Source organism: Aphis gossypii, chromosome 2, assembly GCF_020184175.1.
Source record: "Aphis gossypii isolate Hap1 chromosome 2, ASM2018417v2, whole genome shotgun sequence".
NCBI lineage: Eukaryota > Metazoa > Arthropoda > Insecta > Hemiptera > Aphididae > Aphis > Aphis gossypii.
The window spans coordinates 26,194,347-26,215,774 of record NC_065531.1 but is presented as its reverse complement, the minus strand read 5'-3'; the positions used below and the strand labels follow the sequence as shown (position 1 = coordinate 26,215,774).

The window sequence follows — 21,428 nt, the reverse complement described above, 5'->3', positions numbered from 1 at the left end:
AAATGTGTGATTTGCACTTGGCTCGACCAACCAATAAAACATTAAAAGAACACATTCTATAGCTCTCTTGCTAATATGGGCAGACAAAAAATACGAGACATATTTATTTATTTAATTTGATTTCATTATAGAATACTATAGACTTATTGAGTACATTTTTTAAACTATTAAAGTATATTATAATCACAACAAAAACCCTTCGTAAATTACGTATAAAAATTACTAAGTAAAAAAAAAATAAATAAGACTTTAAGCACAATTTATAAAGATGTGATCAATGGACTATTAAAATATAAACTATTATTATTAATATTTACATATATGCTAATATACTAGGTATTCTAAATAATTCCTCGCAAAATAATGAAATTCTTAAAACATAATAAGTTTACTTAAATTAAATATACTTAGCATTTATTCATTATATCACATCTTTATTGTGGTTGAAGTTTTGGAACAAGACTACTTTACCGGGTGACCTTATTTTTTCAAATTTTTTTTTTTTTTTGAAAAGGGGTGTTTTAACGAGTTAAGAATGATGGTGCTAAAATAAATTGGTGGAAATAATTAGTTTTTAAGTTATGACGTATGATGTTTTTAAGTTATGCGCGTGTATCGGCACTCGTCGCTACACTCCTCGTCGCCGTCGCTCCATTCCGAAAATTGAGAATATCCCTCGACTTTCTATGCAACGCCACTTCAAGTAGGCATGAAGTTAAAATACATTTTAGGGTACTATTTTTACAATTCAAAACATTAAAAATGGTAAAAAAAAAATGTAAAAAATGAAATTATTACTTGCGGCTTTGAAGCCGTCGATATTGAGGTAGGTATTTAACGTGTATACAATATACAGTAATATGTAAATCATCATAACTTAAAAACTAATTATTTACGCCAGTTTATTTTAGCGCCATCGTTTTTAACTCATTAAAACGCCCCTTTTCAAAAAAAAAAAAAATTGAAAAAATAAGGTAGCCCGGTAAAGTAGTCTAAAGTCTTATACCACTTATCATTTATTCATGATAATCACGTCATCTTTAGTGCTTAAAGATCTAATTTTTTTTTTTTACCTAGCCATTTTCACACGTAGTTTACGAAGAGTTTTTGTTGTGATAGTATAAGTGTGTAATATAGATACTTACCTATATGGCTATTGGCTGTGTATTAGAATTGTATGTTTGTAATAATTTTCTGAGTTTAAGCACTAGAGTACTATATAGATTAGATAGATAGGTATACTATATTATAGACTATAGAGTATATTTAACCCATGGCAGAATATTATTTTATATAATATTTTATATTTAATGTGAAACGATTATCAAAGATTACCTAATTTAAATTAAAAAAATTAGGTAATCTTTAGTATCTAACAGAAACTTCAGAAACTACTCGTTAAAATTTTGATTAAGACGTATCCGTATCAAAAGTTTACAATAATGCCACGAATATGGAATATATCTTAATTAATAATAATATTACCTTAATTCGTGGTAAAAAAAAGGAGATACTCATTCAAAATAAAAAGAAGTTAGTGTATTTATAATATGTCCATATGGGTATCACTGTGTTTAATGATAACCTTGTTGAACTAAATACACTGATAACCGGTAAAATAACCTAAAAAATGTTTTATCAAATACGAGTATACGACAAGCTTCGACTGTTTCGAGTGGGATAATATTATACTGTATTAATAGCGTTTTCGATTTGACGCACTTTTTGCACTCAGTGCAAAAATGTATTCGATTTAACCAATATTCAGAGAACTGGTGCGGTGTTTTGTATTCGATTTAATTGCACTGACAACACTGGTGTGCACTCAGTGCGCATTATTTGCACCACCGATTTTGTCAGTGCAATGAGTGCATTATATAAATATGAACCGTTTTTCTCGATAACAGGGAACATTATTATCTAATTTCCTATTTATCATTTTGATTTATATTATAACATTCTATATTATTATTCCACTACCTAAAAATACTAGATTTATTTTTTTGGAAATAATAACGGTCCAATTTTTAGCTACCAAACCAATTTTTACACGGCCCACCAAGATTTTCACGGTAAGTCTCTAATTCAATTTGGGCCTATATGAAAACTACTTACGTCAAATGTTTCAACATCAGAATTGGACGACATTCTAGAAACTATTGTAGGAAGTACCTTTCTGCTGACAAAATATATTTAAAAAAAAAAAAATGTGAAATAATTTTAAATTTCAATAAAATATTAGTGCAGTGAATAATAATACAAAATCCGGCGCTCCTATTTAGAATTTTCTTTCTTTCCATGTCGATTATATTTTGTTTTCCATGATAACATAAAAATGTATTCGATTTGTAAAAAACTAGTGCAAGTGTGGTGCAACACTCGTTCAGTACCAGTGGAATTTCAGTGCACACTATTTTGTCAAATCGAAAATACTATTAGTATTTGAAATCAGTTGTTCTGAATGACTGAATGTTCTGATCGGTTTGTACTTAATATCTATCAGTTAGCCGATTCGTTCAAAGTTAGAATTAGAACTTCTGCTATTTTATTAATCGTTGTCGATTTTTGAAATTGCCACGCTCAGAGAAATGGCAGCGGTATTGGACGATGTTGGAAAGTCAAATGTATCAAAGAAGACTGAAGAAGTGTTCGATGATGACGAGCTAGAAGAAGATGTCGAAGATGGTCCGACAATCACAAAGAAGAAGAGGAAGCGTCGGAAGAAGAGAGCGCAAAACACGGGTAAGTGTTTAAAAAACATTTTTAATTGTTTACGTTTTACCATGTGCATATTTAGATGATGGGACAGATACAAAAGAAAAAGATGAAGTAGAAAACGAAGTAACTAGTGGTGTAACCAATATAAATATGGATGATGAAGTTGAAGCTGATGGTGAAAAGAAAAAATCCAGGCGCCGTAATAAAAAGAAGGAAACCAAAGTTGATGAACCAGAGTCAAAAGAAAAAAAGCAAACTAATCCTCCATCTGTTCCCATACATGAACTCTTTCCAACAAGTAATTCCTTTTTTGTTATTAATCTAAAAACAACTTTACTTTAAGCTTAATGGAGTATTAAAATTTAATTTTTTGTTTATACTGTTTTATAGAATGGCCTGATTCCATTCTTTAGTAGTTAACAAGCCAAGAAAATTATTTTTTTTTCTTCTAAATTTCTTTCTTATTTTATTAAAAATCAAATTTTTGTTCGGTACTCAATATTTTAAAACAGAGAATAATAATATTCATTTACCAAACTAACACAATTAAAAATAAATGTTTAAACATAATACATAATCACTCAGGAGATTAAAGTGGTGTGATCTTGTAATCACAGTCGTGTGATTGTTATTTATTCTATAGCGTTTAAAGATAAGATTAATCTTATGTAAACAGTAGGTACATGGTCTCATAATATTTTACAAATTTATTATGATTACCCTAGAAAGGTGAGTTTTGAATTATCAAAATATTTGTGAAAACGTTCATAAATTTTCTTAATTGGTAACCATTAATTAAATCTAATAGATTTTGAACTTTATATTATTATTGCTTATGAAAATATAAATATAATATTAACTATCAATAAAATAAATGAAAATATTGGTATTAAATACCTATTTATCTCTAACTAACTAATCAGTATGTATTAATTATTTTACTATAGGTGAGTATCCAGTTGGTCAAGAAGTTGAATATGATGGCCGTATGGGTAAACAGCGAATAACAAGTGAAGAGAAACGGGCAATAGAAAGATCGAAGTATGATGATTACAATGATGCTAGACGAGCAGCTGAAGCTCATAGACAAGTAAATTTATTTACTTATTTATTATCTGTTATTTAATTCTTATTTTAATATTAATTTTTATGTATTTTAGGTACGAAAACATATTCAAAGCTGGGTAAAACCTGGTATGACTATGATTGAAATTTGTGAAGAGTTAGAACGATGTTCAAGAGCTTTAATTGGAGAAGATGGACTTAAAGCTGGTCTAGCTTTCCCTACAGGATGTTCAAGAAATAATTGTGCAGCACATTATACTCCTAATGCAGGAGATCCTACAGTTTTATTATACGATGACGTTACCAAAATTGATTTCGGCACACATGTAAATGGTAAGGTTACTGTTTTCTTTTCTTTTAAATTTTATTTAAATTTATTAATTTTTATTTTTAGGCCGTATAATTGATTGTGCATTTACTTTGACTTTCAATCCTAAGTATGATAAGCTTGTAGAAGCTGTAAGAGATGCAACTAATACAGGAATAAAAGTAAACTGAAGATTAACATTTATTAAATGATATAACTTATTGAAAAATTTATTAGGCTGCTGGTATTGATGTTAAACTTTGTGAAGTTGGTGAAGCCGTTCAAGAAGTGATGGAATCATATGAAGTTGAACTTGATGGTAAAACATATCCAGTTAAGTCAATCAGAAATCTCAATGGTCATTCAATTGATGCATATAGTAAATATAAAATTTATGTTAATAATAAGATAATATGTTAGCCTGTCAATACATACTTTGGTTGGGTTTGTTTTAATACTGTTATACTAAAATAGCTTCTACACTTCAATAGTTCCAATTACTGTTGGAATTTACTACTACATAGATTTGAAAGGATATTGCTCATGTTCTTAGTGGTGAATAAGTGTATTTTAAGCAAGTGGTCTTTAAAAATATTGTGTTTACCTTGTTTAGAATCTTTAGCATTGCTTTCTAATTGAATATTTTAACATTACTGTAACATACATGACCATGATAATCCAATCAACTGCCATGCAAATATCACTCTATTTTTCTAGTTTTAAGTTAATAATTTATTCTTGATAACCAAGTTTTATATTACTTATTTTTTTATAGGAATACACGCAGGAAAAACTGTACCAATTGTTAAAGGTGGTGAAGCCACTATGATGGAAGAGAATGAGTTCTATGCTATTGAAACATTTGGTTCCACAGGACGTGGAATTGTCCGTGATGATATGGATACATCACATTATATGAAGAATTTTGATGCTCCATTTGTGCCACTTCGTCTTCAAGCATCACAAAAATTGCTCGGTACAGTCAATAAGAACTTCGGTACATTGGCATTTTGTAAACGCTGGCTAGATAGGTTGGGTGCAACTAAATATCAAATGGCACTAAAAGATTTGTGCGATAAAGGCATGTTTTTATATTTATCTAAAAAAATTCAAAATTTTATTACTTTTTTATTAACTATATGCAATATTTATTTGTACAGGAATTCTTGATGCTTATCCACCGTTATGTGATATCAAAGGCTGTTACACAGCACAATTTGAGCACACAATTGTACTTAGACCAACGTGTAAGGAAATTATAAGCAAAGGAGATGATTATTAACTCTTAATAATTTGAGTCAATATAAACATTACATCGCCAATCATATAACAAATACATTGTTATTTTTAAATTTTAACTTTTTGGTGATTAATAAATGAAAAAATTTAATATTACGAAATTATAATATTATAAAACCCTATACAAAAAATTGCTGAACTACAAATCAATATTATAACATAATCAATATGTGGATAAAAATAGGTTTATTACTTAATTTATTTATGTTTCCTCATTTTTTTTTTTTTTTTTTTACATATCCTTTGACAGTTATTATTGACTCTTCTGTTGTTCATTGTTGGTCAACAATGATTCTGCCATACGCTCATAGTCATCTAAGCTGAACTGAGTAAGAGAACGATCAAATTCCTTCATAAATTCTTTTAATACCTTGACTGTATCTTCTGTGCTATAATGTTCTCGTACATGCTTTGTGATCATTTCTTCTAATTCATCGGGTTTAATAATTTGCTGTTTAACAATTAAGTTCAATCTGGTACCATCCTTTATTTGTGGATAATCAACTAAGGTTTTTTCATCTATAAATATTAAAAAAAATAAATGAAAGGTTATCCTTTATTAATAATGTTATATTATAAACTATAATACATAAATATTATATATTGTGTGTAGGAATTGTGAAATTTTAAAGTAAAAGAATAATTACCACATAAAGGACGACCGGTAAGCAATAATCTTTGATCTTTAACAGGAACCTTAAGTGCTTCAAATACATGATTTTTTAGCTCTGCTATTGTCATTTCACTCTGAACCTAAAAATGAATTTTTCGCATTAAAATGCAATTAAAAAAATTAACTGAATCACAGAACTATTAGATTATTGGTAATTAAAAATATCTATATGGATTAATCATATAATTTGAAACTGTTTGATATAATTAACTAATAAAATGCATGACGTCATCCAAGATTTGAGCTATATGATACTTTGTTTTTTTTCACTTAATTACCATAATAAGTTTTAAAATATCTCAATGCAATTGTACAATTGTTAGGAACAAAATAATATACAGAAAAAATAGTAATTTTTAATAATTAATCATTTATTTAAAATATTACTTAAATTGCATATTATTATACTTAGTAGGTATAAAAAAAAAATTTATAAAAGTATTTTTTGAATAGTAACTGTTATTATTTATAATACATATTTTAGTTATACAATATTATGAAAAATTAATGAATTAAACTCATATGAAAACTTGTTGTGACGCTAGCATATCTGCAAACGGTTTTACAAGTCCACGAGTAGCAAAATAGAATACAAGCCCAAAAGTTATGGATATTGGTAAAGCGGGCAAAGCTCGTCTAAATATAGCCAATAATAATAATGTTAAGCACAATCCAATAAGTATAGCCACAAAGCATGCTAATGTTGTATTCCAGTCTCCATAAGATGACGCTTTGCCCACTAAAACGCTGTAGAATATGAAATCCCCTAATCCAAGTTTGACACCTTTATCTTCTTCATCCATCAGTCTTCTACAAACTCTAACTTCTTCAGTCTGAGGCTGTTGGTGTTCTTCGACCCATGTCCTGGTAAATCCGTTTTGGCTGTCTGTTGTACTATCTACACTATCTGAACGGTTCATCATGTATACGACCGTAGACGAGTAGATTAATGCCGGGAATATTTGTTCATTGCGCTCCTCAGCCAATTCGACAAGTATGCGTAAAGGTCCTCGTGGAGTGAGGACAGCAACCAAGTCCCAAATAGATATAACAAACAACACAACCCAAGTAGTCCATTCAGGCATATATTTAATAAACACGAGTGCCATGAGGGCAGCAATGAATATCAGATAGGATTGCTGGAGTCGCAATGGGCCTTTCCAGTGTATACACACCATGCCTAGCATACCAATATTCCAGATTACCAAAAAAAATGTTATATAATCCATGGGAATGTTGTATGTGTGTAAGATTTCCTCGATGTACAAACAAGTGAACATGGACAGGAGAAGCAATGACGACATTATGAGCCAACCGTGTATTAATTTATAGCACCGATATTTGTACAACGCAATTAGGAACACAGTCATGACGATGACAACAGATATCAGTATCAGCGAATTGGCCACGGCGTTCCATACTTTAGTCGAAGGCTCGGGACTAGTCTCGTGGAACGGTGTGTACACCAAGTACATGTCTTTAACATTGTAGAACGACACGGAGTTTATCGTGGCCACCACCACTAACATGCACATCGACACAGGCACAAACAGTTTGATGACATGTTCGGCGCCGTACTTGAGCGTCTCCTCTTCTTGAGCCGTCAACGAGTCGCGGCGCGACGTTTCCCTGGGAGCCGCGGCGGCCATCAGCGGTACAGCTTCTCTACGTGTCGGTGACTTGCTACTGCTCCTGCTACTGCTGTCGCGCATCAATAACACTCAAAAACGAGGGGTGACGCCAAAGTGTTAAACCTCAATCTATGCACACCAGATCTAAGCGCGTGTTCTCACTTCCTCAACAATGTAACAGAAACTAACGTATCGTTAAAAAGCGCCCATACTCACGTCGAATGAACATTCCTGTCCGTTAAGTATCTTGATGTTGATTTTCATTGTTTCGCGGACCGTGTAACAATCACTGCATTTAAACCGCAAATCAATACTTGACGTACATATGATATTATAATGGAAGTGTCGTTGATCTCAGTACGTCATGTCGGGGACGTGCGAGGTTTCCCGTTGCCTGCTGTAAATTGAAAACACACGATTCGAGCGAAACGACGTGACTCGATCACGACAGTTCCGAGATGTTTATTGAGAAATAGATAAAATAACAGCTCGTAAGCCGTAGCGGGCAGCGGCTGGCTGTCAAAGACTCGAGTCGTGATTTCGTGAACGAGATGTGGGTGATATGAAATTTTTATGAAATAAAAACGATAGATACAGTGCGTCAATGCAAACGATCATACAGGATGCATCAGCTATTATTCCAAACGATTTGATTGATTATTGTAAAATATACAAAAATCAAGGATGTTGTATGAATGTTAGGACTTTACTAAGCAGCGGCAAATTTAAACCTGTTAAAAATCGTACATATTCGTACACACTTTACAATTTTTGTATAATATATATTTTATTCATGAATATTGTTAACTGTATCATTGAATCAACATTTTGACTTTTCAATATACTAAAGCGTTACCAATATTACAACGTTCAATTAATAATATAATATACGAGAAATGTATCGGTCTTGCAATTAATAAATTATTTTAATTAGAAATTTTGTATTGATTTTATTAATATTTTCAAACTTGAAATATAATAATAGGACTTGATTTTATATGTAAATACATGTTTTATTGAGTAGGTAGGTAACTTAATAAACTTAATATAATAATATATCTTAATTCGTGGTACCTACCTATAATTTATTATCTTAGACAAGTGAAAAATTCTTGTCAAAAGACTAAATAAGCTTACTTTTATCTTACCTGTTTTAACACATATTTTTATATAACTCTGATTTTTGTAACTATACAAATTAAATCAATATATTTTTATTTTTTATATGTGTTCATCTTCAAGTCTTCAAGACGAATATTTTCATAGCAATGATGATTGATGATGTTCTGATATTCTGTGTAGGTATAATTCTATAAGTAAAACATCAATTTCAGTTGAATAACGTTCTCTGGTAAAATGTTATTCCAAAATAATATATAGCCATATAGCGACCACTAAATACGAAAAAATAATAAGCTAAAAAAAAAATATAGTTGCAAATTGATTTTTAAAATTTGCAGTTATCTATTAAATAAGTCATTATCATGAGCAAAAAAAAATTCAAACCGCCTAGATGGGCCCTACATTTCCACTTGATCTTCCACTTCTTATTTATTTTCACATATTATAGGTAAATTAATACTTTTAAGTTACAACTATACAGTGTGTGGGTGACTCTTCCCTATATATTTTATTTTACAATAAAAATGACCAGCCAATCCAGCATTCCCATCGTTCCACCCTATTTTGCAATTAACTAACTTAAATGCCTAATATTAATATTTAGTTCTATATACTTATTACTTACCTATGTATTAGATATGTTACTTAATATTGCTGTATTGTATATCATCTGATAATCATATACCTAATAGCTACATGTATATTGTATAAGGTAGCCAATAGGTCATTTATAGGTAGGTACTTGAATAAGCGGGCAGCGTCTATTTACCTACTAAATACATAATGAAAAATATATTACTTGTATACAATATCTAAATAAAGGTTAAACTATTTATATACTGATCAAAATATATACTTTTAATGAGAAATATATTATTTTATGTTGGATAATTGAAGAATATTAATATTTTATATTATAATTAAATGAATACGTGCATATTTGATATAATAACTTTAAATTATAAAACTTCTTCACGATTGTTTTGATTGGTTGGAAAACTTTCCTAGCTGTCCACACTGATACATAAGTGACAAGTGAGGGTGAACCATCAAGGGTCCATACTCTCCGTTTGCCTATTTACAAAATTTTTTATTTTTATTGACCAAAGGATACGCAATTTTCACATTTATAATTATTTTATACACATAGGAACATTATATCAGTATCTACTTGTAGACTATATATAGTATAAATTTATCTAGGTCGAATCCGAATAGACAGCGTATAAATTTCAAGACCACCACCAGACACCAATCGTATAAATAAACAATAGGTACTTACCAATGATCAAAGACTAATTGAACAAATAAATTATTCAAATATCTTTTTAATCTAATCATTCTAATTTCAAGACTTAAAATATTTAACACATGCTAGACGCCTAGACATAATAGCTAACATTTAGTTTTTTATTACGTGTGTCTTTATTTAATCTCCTTATTATGAATAAGTAAATTTTATACATTTGTCAATAGTATTATTATATTATTATTTATTTACAATCTATCTATAATTATTAGATAATTAGTTGGAACTTACATTGAGTTTATAGTTGATACTATACCGATTTAAAATTAATTATAGTTAGTGAAATTTAAAATCATCATCGTTACCTACTTGATCTTACAGAAACAAAAAGACATTCACGTAATGAAAATTGAAACTTATGGTTAAATTTAAGCACGTTGTGTTCAATCTCCAAGAAATATTACCTATTAGGTATAACTCAACAGAAGTCACAGTAAAAAATGTATGCCGGTTTTTACTCACCTGTTTTTCGTATACTTGTTTTTCATCTACGGACATATTATCCCAGCTATCTGAAATAATTTTTCGAACGAAGTCCGTGGGTAGTCCGGGCTGTGTCCAATGATATAAGTTCATCGTCTTTTTAACATAAATCCTTTTTGCTTCACTTTGAGTCCAGGTGGAGTGATGCTCTCTTTTATTTTGTTTATTAGTTGTCTGCTGTATTTAAAACATGAAATAACGACTAAGTTATTTTTTTAATAAGTGTAAGATGCCTAAAAAAATGTTTTGAATATACAATACAATCTTTTTGTTTAAAACATAATCTATAAATCTTAATTATAATATACATTTTACTATTTATTAATAAATATACTAAGTGTCTTTCAAGTAGACTTAATATTACAGTTTGTTAGCGCAAAGATTATTAGGTATTATTACTTATTACTACTTTAATGTGACAGAAGTAGGAATTTTAACTTCATCGACCATTATATTATACTGTACAATATTTTATGTGATAATAGTCCACAGACCATAGTTTACACTCCACGGTCTACTTTAAAATAATAATATATTTATGTGGAGATAATGGGATAGGTATACTCTAATAATAATTAATATTATATAGGATTATTTTAAAGTACCTATATAAAATTATAGATAAATGTTAACAAAAATGTTCTTACTTTACGCATATTGGGCCGAACAGGAAAGTTGGCGAAAGCTATGGATCCAGGAACAAAATTATCTGGCAGGTTAAAATGTATCGAATCTTCAGAGATTTTATAGGGCAAAAGTTTTTGGAGTTGTTCGGGAGTCATTTCAGGTGACGGGTAGTTCTAAATTAAAGACAAGTATTAAAAACTATAAAGTAATCTATTTTACTATGATAATAATATATTAATTATATTTTACTTAAGGTTTTAAGAGGATTTGATACGTAAATTTTATAAGGAATTCTATATGTATGTTAAATTCTGTACACCTATAGAGAATTATAGGTATAGTATATAATTTTAGATGTACCTATATTTTGTAATATGCTTACAGCCACAAAATCATATTCGATAAATTGTCAGTACTATTCTTACTAAATGGCCAAATGATGCAATTTTTATGTGAAAACAATTTAGACCGTACAGGAAAATTAAAAAAATTATAATAACCTTAACTCCGGCCCATTTCAGTTTTATTTAGTTTGCTTATTAAAGATATATTGTATATATTAAAAGTATTGAAGTTACAAAGACTCAATTTTGTATAAAAGCATTTGTATTCAAAACCGAAAGAAGGAACCCATGTCCCATTTAAAAAATAAAACGATTTAACAATCTATAAATAATAATTTGTTTTCAATTGAATAATTTTCATTAGCCACGTTACTAGTAATCTAAACTCCTAGCTACATTATTGAATTTTTAATATTATAATTATTAATTGGTTATTACCATTTTGTTATTCATATTGCTTTGACTAAAAATGTTTGTCGACGTAAGTTCACGAAAAAAAAATATGTAGAAAATACAATTATATGTTTATTTTATATGTCAATGATCAATATTAGTTAAGTCATTGTACATTTTTTCTGTGCTTGAGGTTTGTTACTACAATATTACCATTTACCATAGAGATACATGATTTTATATATTAAATGGCACCAACTGCCACACATCTATTGATCTAGCATAGACGTGTATTTGACACGGTCCCGCGTAACAGCCATTTGAATTCAAACCGGCCTTTACGCAGAAGCCATGCTATCACTTCTCTAAATCGCCAATCGTTTAAATATTTTCAAAGATCGCATACGTATTACCAGTATTACAGAAGATAAAATAGGTTCAATAGTTAGTAGTTAGAACTATTGAAAAGAACACTATTGGTAAGAACTAAGAAGACGCTGGAGAAGATGATTGAAAACGGACATAAAAAATATGTAACCAGGTATGGCATTAGGGCTTAAGAGTAGCAGCAATTAAAAAGGACGAATGGAGAAGAATTGGTAATAAAAAAATAATAATAAGTAAAAAATATAAATAAATAACCGAGAACCCTCCGTAAAAATATATACAATGTCTATAATATACTCGCATATTGTACTGATTAAATTGGTATTTAGTTAAGTCATATAAGACAAAAGGTCTACAAATAAATTAAACTTAAATTTATAACTAACATAGTTATCAGTGATAAATTACTAGTAGTAAATTTTTAACTTTTAGGTAGGTAACACCCTTTGAATCGTCATTCCAAGATTATGATCATTATAGGCATTTATAGCAGATGACAAACTGTGATATCAAGCGGAGTACCTACCTATAACATAATCTCTTAAAATAAAACTTCTAGATCCCAAAGATCAGAGTCCAGAAACTCATAAACATTTATGATTTTTCTTTAAATTTAAGCATTATTAAATTATTATATCACATAGTACTTGTAGTAACTTCAAACTGTATTTAATATAACTGATTCTAAATATCAACCATACTTAAAAAACATGCATGCTAACAAAATTAAATTAAATTAACGTATATAATTTTGAAGAAATAGTAATAGAATTTCACCCACTTCTGAATTTGGCACCCTGTGTTATTTCATGTATTGATTGTATCTAAAAACATTCCTGATAGTATACAATTTTCTCCCACAGATATCTATACCAACTATATTTTAGTTCTATATAGTATATAGAAATCTGTGTTTTCTCCATACAAATAAAACATATTTGTAAGAGATAATAATATTGTTATGATAAAAAATATATAAAACCAACCTTTTTGATTTTAATAAAAAATAAATATATATTATACAATAAAACAATCATAATTCATAATACTGACAAAAATCAATATTTGATATAATAATAAAAAAATATTACAATATAATTTGTATTTAAAAATAAATAACATTTGAACACAATTAAAAATTTAATCATTAAGTAATATATTTATATTTTATGTCATTGATTAAATACACAATTTGAATATTTAATTTATATTAATGAATAATAAACACAATAAACAATTTAACATAATAACATTAACAACTTTTATATTTTTGTTTTGGAGTATTATTGAATGGTGTTAAAAAAAGCATAATTGAGCTTATAATGGCCTTGTCATTTGAACCTATTTTGGTCAATCGTTTTAAATAGGCATAACAAATTTAGATTTTTATTTTTGACAATAAAAAAAGTAAACGTTCTATGCGGTATGCATAAAAAGATTAAAGAACCCTTGATGAATTAATAAATTTAGATAAATGACAATTTAAGAATATTGATTTATCCCAAAAATAATTTCATTGGCATTTAATAATGTAAAATAATAAATTTTCAATTTCCTTAATAGTCAGTGCTTATTTTTTTGTATACATAAATTTCATAACAGTAAACAAAATAATCATTAAAGAATTAAAACAATGATTTAATTTAAAAAAGTATACCATAACAGTATATATTATAATTTATAAGTATTTCAATTGACTACTATTTACTTAACCTCATTTAATTATTTTTGAATTTAGCTATAAAATATAAATACATGAATAAATATTATATTTACTATTTATTCAGCAGTAATATCCAATTGTAATGGAGGTATTAATTTCCAAATATGTTGTTTTAATGTTTGACACTGCAAATTCAATTTGTATTGACCTGGATAAAAGAATATTACTCCACATTCGTGATATAACCTATCATGTTTGTTAACCTGTATGTAATCATTAATAAATGTAATAAAATTGTTTTAAATTTTTAACTTATGTATTAATCAGCTTAACTGATGTACTCACTCTAGTTGTATGAGTTTTAGTTGATCCAGTAGTAGCTAATCTATTTCCTAGTTGACTGTTTGTAGTTCCATTATGATAGTCCTGGTAAAAATTCAGTTCCAATGTAACATCATCCAATGGAGACATAAGAGAATTATGTACCCAAATCTGTAGTTTTAGTTGTTGACCAACAGGATATTGGGATGTTTCTGATAATAGCTTTTCATCACACTCACTGACAATTTTTTCTTCATTTAAATTTATTTCTAATAAAAGTATATATATTTTATAGTATTTAAGACTTGAACTTTAAACATTTAGTACAGTATATTACCCCAATAAATAGGTGATGTGCAAACAATATCAAGCATCTGAGGACACAATGTAAGACCGTATAATTTTGCAACACCCCATCTGGCTGGTAAATCATCATAAGAATTAACTGACCATCTTAACAAAACTTGTTCAGCTATATGTTTGTTACACTGGGATACCATATCAGCTTGCCCTTCTTCGCCACTACTAACCTAAAATAAAAACTTATTTTAATATAAAAGTATATTAAATTTTAGATTATTATCTATAAAAAAGTCAACAAACCTGTTCTAAACTATGAATTAAAAATCTATCAACGGGTACTGGAATTCTGTAAGATTCTTTTTCTTCCATTAAAATACTTTTATTTGTTGCATATTTAAGTTCCATTTCTTGATTGGTAACATTCACAACATCAAGTACCAAATAAAATTGGGAACCCCTAAAATACAAAGATAATAACTACATTAATACATAAAGTAATACAATGTACTTACGTTTCTGCTTGTAAAACATCCCATCCAGTTACTAGTACAGAGTTGAATATATTTAATGATAAAACACATGAAATTATCCTGCAATAACCAGCAGCCATACCTTCACCTCCAGCATATTTTATTTTAATATTAAATTCAATAACCTAAAGTCAAAGATGTTTATTATTTATTTAAAAATGCATACACGAGTACATACTATGGATTTGTTAATTTTTAAGTAAAAACTAAAAATGAATAAATCATAAATAAAATAAAATATATTACTTTTAAAGATGTTATATCAGTTGGGCTTCTATATCTTGAACAATTTGAATTTAAACTGCTTTCTCCTGATCTAAAAAATATAACATGTATATATTGTATTAAAATTTAAATATTTACTAGATTATAATAAAAATCAAAAAGTCTTGATATGAACTTACCGAAATGATGAAGCAGTCATTGGAGACAATCTTTCATTTCTTTGTTTAGGACTAGGTAATGATGGATAAGAACTTGGACCTGATATAGTTAAGCTACTTTTCAAACTATTTAGTTCTATAGTAATGAAAATAACAATAATAAATACAATATTATATTTGTATAAAGTTAAATTTTCAACATAATTAAAATTAACAATTGAATGCATAATACATTGATCTTATTTTAATAACAATATTACCTGCCAGTGGATACTGGTTGCTTGAAAGAAAATTTAATGCACCAGTCAAATGAATACCCACTAATATTTCTGATTTAGGAGTAATTGGTAAATAATCTTTTATATTTTCAGTGTCAATTTTAATTATACTATTTTTTAATGAATGTTCAATAGTTGATTCAATTGATATTTCTAAAAGATCAATAGAAATCGATCCAACATTTAATATTTTTAGATTATAATCCAAACTAAAAATAAAAAAAATAATTACTATTTCAGCAAATAATATAAATTATTATTTATACCTTTCACCAGCAAATAATGTAATATTAGATACAGTCTCATTTTTTGAGTCTAAAATGAATGCTTCCAGACACGGCATTGACGGAATAACTTGCACATTATATGTCGTTTCGGGTACATTTGGAATATTTTTAAGACGACAATTAGATTTTACTCCTAACGTATGTGTAGAATAACCGTTAATTTCAATTTCTCCTATTTCTTTAGGTATACCAGTTAACACAACATTTTGATAACTAGTTTCTGGTGGTAAGTTTATAGAAAATGGAATACTTTCAAAGACAGCGCCATTTGTTAATAGAAGCTAAAATAAAAATTACCATTTAACAATTAAAACATTATAATGGTAAATAAATAAATAAATGAATAATAAGTAAATAAAACACTTACAATATTTGTTACTTCTAATTCAAAATTTAATGGATTACTAAGTTCTAGTATGACTTCACAAGGTTCATTAATTACCCAAACATATTCCATTTTATTACTTTTAATATTATATTTTTCCATTGAACCAAATTTTAATGGAGTAAATAAAAATGGACCAAAATCCTCCTTAACTTTTACTAACTTATGTGGTCTTAAGTGAAGTTTCAAATTTTGAACAGAAAAGTTCCTAAAATAGATAATAATGTAATAGGTAATAAATTAATTTGTCAAACTGAAGTCTCTTACTCAGGTTGTGGTATATTTAAAAGATTTGCTGGAGGTATTACAAGCCCATTATCCAATATAAGTGGAACAGGAGAACCTTCACATTGTGCAGATAATACAGAGAGTTGTGTAGCATAAGCGCTTCTCTCTACTTTGTCCATCATCCACCACATAGTTTGTAACAAAAATGTACAATGCCTTGTTGCTAAGCTAGCATTTCCAACCCTTTTTGCAGCTAATACAATTTCATTAACTACTTGTCGTTGTAATTCAGGCCATCCAAATTGCCCTCCAGGTACATAATCATTTGGATCCAACGATAACTTATGTCCAGGCAACATTTTAAGTAATAACTGATAGCACTGTTCCCATGAGGTATGTGGATTACTAGCAGAAACATATCTTTTTGAAGCCAACCATTGGAAAAATGATGCTTTACGATGAAAACCAATTTCAGAATATAGTTCAGCTAATTTCATTAAACGCTGTATCTATATATTAAATAATGTCTTTTTTTAAACTTGTTACCAAAATGAATTAATTATAATTAAGTTAATTATTTATTTATTTTTTAATAATATATATTGAAAAAAAAAAAATTACTTTCTCCTCATCAGTCAAAGTCAAGTTTACAGGTAAAACATTTTGTAAAAAATAATGGACATGTATAAAATGATGATGATCAACTGCTATACGAGCAGCTTTTAAACTTCCTTCGGTTAATATTACTCCAGCATTTAAATACTATAAAATAAACAAATATATTATAAAAGTATATACTTTTGCATTATACACAAATTGCAGTAATGATTATTTTTCATGAATGTGTAAGTGAAATGAGATATTAGTTAACAAACAAATTTAGTGACAAACTTCTTCTCTACTTATGTTCATTATATAAATAGTTAGTTGACTTAATTATTCTTACATAAAGGATCTAGCAATGAAACCGAATGATTTTTGATAGGGATGACAGTCTTTAGTCCGTTATTTTCATACCACCCACCATTTAGTAGACAGGTAAGACATAGATGACTGATCGGTGAGAATTCTCCGTCAGGATCTTCATATTTACCATTACAATGTTTAGGTTATGCATCTCTTAATCTAGATGATTATTATCAACGAATATGATTTTATAAAAATATGCTGGGGAGGCTTGAAGAAAATGATGAGCGATGAGGTGCATTTCCACCTATCAGGTTTTACAAAACTTCTAGTAACAGCTACAAGAATGCATACATATCAATGAAAATTATTTGTTAAGTGTAGTTTATAGAAAATAGTTTTTATTTTTATTGAACACCAACTGATAACTCTTATGTTTTATATTTATACAAGTACCTTAAATGTATTAAAATTAAAATAAAAAATAATTGTAAAAAAATTAAATATTGAAATGATCTCGTTTTACTGCCAAACTCTATATTTTATATTTTTACTGATGGTGAATATTTAGTTTAATAAATACATTATAATTAATATGGGTCAAATGTCAAACAGTAATTTGATAAAATTAAATAATTCAGACAGAATTTTGTCCGATTTTATTAAAAATGATAAAAAAATAAAGAACATAAATACTTATTGCAGTTTAATATATAAATATTGTTTAATTTATTACTTTATGATGATGTCATACCAACATATTATGTTGTTTTTGACAAACCAACAGTAGCATATAACTAAAGCTGCTGAATCTGCTAAATATTGGTACCTATATTATTTGTTAGTAAAACAATGATAACATATGCAGGTATAACACCATATTAATTGTATGTTTTTAGACTTTATATTAACTATAGTAAACCGTAAATGTCAAATCATTGCTGTGTGTATTTCAGAAATTCTTAACCGAGGTTCTGAAAAATTACTATACTTATGCACTGCTAAATAAAACCAAAGAAGCCTATGGGGTGCCTCAGGATTTTAAGAAAATAACTCAGGATGCTGTGAGTCAAAAATGGTTGGATACCTCTGCGGTATTTAATGAATTTATTTTTAATTACATTTTCACCAACTACTTACTTTACTATAGTGTTTCAGAGCTTCACCATAATTCTTATAAATATCATCAATACTAAGTAAATTCTGAGGCATTGTAGATCTGATAGCATTATCATCTAATGAAACAAAACCAGCATTTGTAGATAATGGCCTAAACCTATAAAGTATATTTCCATTTATATAAAACATCATATAATAAGTAATGAAAAGTAACTAATAAGAACATACTTGAATCTAGAATGACGTTCTTGAAGTGAAGCATTTCTTTGAAAATTTGATTTTGTCAGTGGATTTTGAGGTTGCAATATCATCAATGATGTTGCACATAATCCTTCCAAACAACCTTTAAATAGTATAATAATCATGCTAACATATTCAGAATCAACTTAATTTTAAAACTGTTAAGAATTACCTCCTAGCCAAAGCCAATCATTACAAGAACGTAGTGTATCTATAGCAGTCTGATAAAAATTAAGAGCATCATTTAAAAAACCAGTTTGCAGATTCAAATCAGCTAAATGCTTTGTTACACGTCCCATACAGCGTTTCTTATTAGCTCTAGACTCCATGTCTAAGCCAATGATATTACGTTTTTCAAATGGAGCAATCAACAAAGTGGCTTTATCCAACTAAGAAAACAAATTTAGGTACTAAAAATGTGAAGTATATTCAATAACAATATATACCTTTTCTTTTGACTTTTCCAGGCGTTTGGCATCCAATACCCAAAATAAAGAGGACAAAAATTCATTTAAATGCATTTCAATTGAAGGATTTGGATCATTATCACTAGCATAATATATATCTCTTGACTTGAAATTTGATGGTGTACTTAATTCTGGAGAGTTAGGAGCATTTACACCAAATATAATACATCGTGAATCAAACAGAGTAGATTGATATTTAACTTTTAAGCTTTCATGTAATCTACATATTTCATTTAATTCAATTTGAAGTTTGCATTTAGCTAAAAAAAAAAGTACATACATTGATGATGTCTAGTATTTAATTTTCATGCAATCTATACATAAGATTTTTTTGAATAATAAAAATAATATATTCTTTAATGTTTCAGTAATGAAAAATACTTACAAACAGTTATAAGACCCAAGAGTCGTCTATGTGTTTGAAAATCACCCCAATCATTATTACCAACTGGATACTCTTTGATATATCTTGCTTGAACACATCGTTCCACACCAGTACCATCTACTATACGTAACTGATTTATTCGGCATATACGTTCAAAAAGACGGTTAAAGTTTTTTGATGATAATTCTTCACCTAAAGACAATATATTTATTTCATTAAAGGAACAGTATTATCCAATAAGAATAAATAATTTAAAAACATAAATTAGTATCATACTATCATGCATATATTAATTACTTACCAAGATGTTTCACTAGTATAAGTAAAGTACCGTGATCATGAACAGTCATTTCATAGTCTGGATGCGACATGTTTGGGTCTTGTGTTGGAGTTGACAAAATGGCACTAACTGAAGATCTCATTGAATACTGAAATTTAGTATGCACATGACCCAATTTAAAACATGATACAACTATTCATAAAATGCAAAAGCTCACCTGATTTTGAATCCACTTTTAAATAAAAATAATTGTTAGCGGCGAGCATAGAACGGATTTGTTCAAGTAAAATGTTATCATCATCTAAATCGTAAACAATTCAATTCTTTTAGATGACGAAATAATTATAACATTTGATCATATTAATATATTAATGATCAGAAGTTTATTAAATATTTAAGATAGATTGTCAAATTTGTTTTCGTTTTTATTTCAAATTTTTAAGTTGCTTATCTAATATCTAGTATCTATTCAAAAAGTATAAGACAGCAACATCGAAATAGATAATAAAGTTTATTGCCATTAGATTGTTGATAACAGTAGTCAGTGGTTTCTGTAGTTTAAAAAAAAATATATATTCAATTGTGTACCTATAACATATTTTATCACCATTACAGATATTCAATAACATAATATAATAAAATATATCAAAATCCTGAATGACTATAATTAAAAACTTTGAGTCCTGATTTGTATGCAAAAATATGTTTAAAACAAGCCTACTATGGTGTTTGATGGAAGCAAGTACTATACTATAGTAGGTATTTAAAGTATTTGATGGAAGTAAGAAATGTTAGCATTTTATGATCTGCAGAATTTATCAATAAAGTTTTTTTTTTGCATATAAGTGCATATTTTGACTTAGAGAATATTTTCGGTATATTGATATATATATTCAAGTAAATATTTTCGAGTTTTTGTACAACTTAGTCTTTAGGGAAAAATAAAGGATTTACCTATATTAATGGTATAAATTGTTAAAATTTTGTTCGGGGACAACAACGTGACAATTCCTCAAGAGTTATAACGACTAGATGTTAAGAGATCAAAAAACATTATTTTTTTTTTTATTTAAGACTTTAAGAGATCAGTTCAATATTATTATATTATATATAATAATCAAGAATAAATTGCCGTACTAACTTAAAACTTTATTCCGAGAAATTTGGAGCAATATAATATTATTGTATAATATTCTATTAAAAACATTGTAGGTATATTATTATTATTATTATTATTTTTTTTTTTATGTAGGTAGTGTAGGTATTACAAATGTATTGTAATAATAATTTTAGAT

The 21,428-nt window shown here is 28.0% G+C and overlaps 5 protein-coding genes across 10 annotated transcripts; 1 reads left to right on the top strand and 4 right to left on the bottom strand.

Moving 5' to 3' along the window:
* Positions 1 to 2,438: 2,438 nt before the first annotated feature.
* LOC114123303 (methionine aminopeptidase 2) lies at positions 2,439 to 5,490 on the top strand. Its single transcript, XM_027986226.2, has 8 exons — positions 2,439 to 2,742; positions 2,798 to 3,016; positions 3,666 to 3,808; positions 3,879 to 4,116; positions 4,178 to 4,272; positions 4,328 to 4,469; positions 4,866 to 5,171; positions 5,251 to 5,490. Exons 1-8 carry the CDS (start codon positions 2,589 to 2,591, stop codon positions 5,370 to 5,372), a joined length of 1,419 nt encoding a protein of 472 aa, XP_027842027.1. The 5' UTR covers positions 2,439 to 2,588; the 3' UTR covers positions 5,373 to 5,490.
* A 68-nt stretch (positions 5,491 to 5,558) lies between these two features.
* Positions 5,559 to 8,245, bottom strand: LOC114123305 (ubiquitin-like protein 4A). The gene is made up of 3 exons (XM_027986228.2): positions 7,910 to 8,245; positions 6,037 to 6,142; positions 5,559 to 5,908 (listed from the first exon to the last, which is right to left on the bottom strand). The coding sequence occupies exons 1-3, from the start codon at positions 7,955 to 7,957 to the stop codon at positions 5,643 to 5,645; spliced, it is 420 nt and encodes a 139-aa protein (XP_027842029.1). The 5' UTR covers positions 7,958 to 8,245; the 3' UTR covers positions 5,559 to 5,642.
* Positions 6,410 to 7,911, bottom strand: LOC114123304 (presenilin homolog). The gene has a single exon (XM_027986227.2). The coding sequence runs from the start codon at positions 7,772 to 7,774 to the stop codon at positions 6,581 to 6,583; it is 1,194 nt and encodes a 397-aa protein (XP_027842028.1). The 5' UTR covers positions 7,775 to 7,911; the 3' UTR covers positions 6,410 to 6,580.
* LOC114123295 (uncharacterized) lies at positions 7,951 to 12,188 on the bottom strand. Of its 6 annotated transcripts, none has more exons than XM_027986213.2 (6): positions 12,017 to 12,187; positions 11,255 to 11,407; positions 10,587 to 10,784; positions 9,672 to 9,889; positions 9,441 to 9,587; positions 7,951 to 9,003 (listed from the first exon to the last, which is right to left on the bottom strand). In XM_027986213.2, exons 1-4 carry the CDS (start codon positions 12,029 to 12,031, stop codon positions 9,788 to 9,790), a joined length of 468 nt encoding a protein of 155 aa, XP_027842014.1. In that variant the 5' UTR covers positions 12,032 to 12,187; the 3' UTR covers positions 7,951 to 9,003; positions 9,441 to 9,587; positions 9,672 to 9,787. The 6 variants fall into 6 exon arrangements, with proteins under 6 accessions (XP_027842014.1, XP_050057329.1, XP_050057330.1 ...); XM_050201372.1 differs by having other exon boundaries at positions 9,752 to 9,889; XM_050201373.1 differs by having other exon boundaries at positions 9,441 to 9,584; positions 9,752 to 9,889.
* Positions 12,189 to 13,504: 1,316 nt separating this feature from the next.
* LOC114123290 (protein brunelleschi) lies at positions 13,505 to 20,605 on the bottom strand. Its single transcript, XM_027986205.2, has 19 exons — positions 20,351 to 20,605; positions 20,155 to 20,281; positions 19,854 to 20,045; positions 19,448 to 19,728; positions 19,174 to 19,390; positions 18,990 to 19,104; positions 18,783 to 18,918; positions 17,358 to 17,498; positions 16,776 to 17,245; positions 16,491 to 16,716; positions 16,103 to 16,404; positions 15,819 to 16,045; positions 15,580 to 15,694; positions 15,422 to 15,491; positions 15,158 to 15,300; positions 14,946 to 15,102; positions 14,680 to 14,872; positions 14,367 to 14,611; positions 13,505 to 14,284 (listed from the first exon to the last, which is right to left on the bottom strand). The coding sequence occupies exons 2-19, from the start codon at positions 20,273 to 20,275 to the stop codon at positions 14,138 to 14,140; spliced, it is 3,498 nt and encodes a 1,165-aa protein (XP_027842006.2). The 5' UTR covers positions 20,276 to 20,281; positions 20,351 to 20,605; the 3' UTR covers positions 13,505 to 14,137.
* Positions 20,606 to 21,428: the final 823 nt, after the last annotated feature.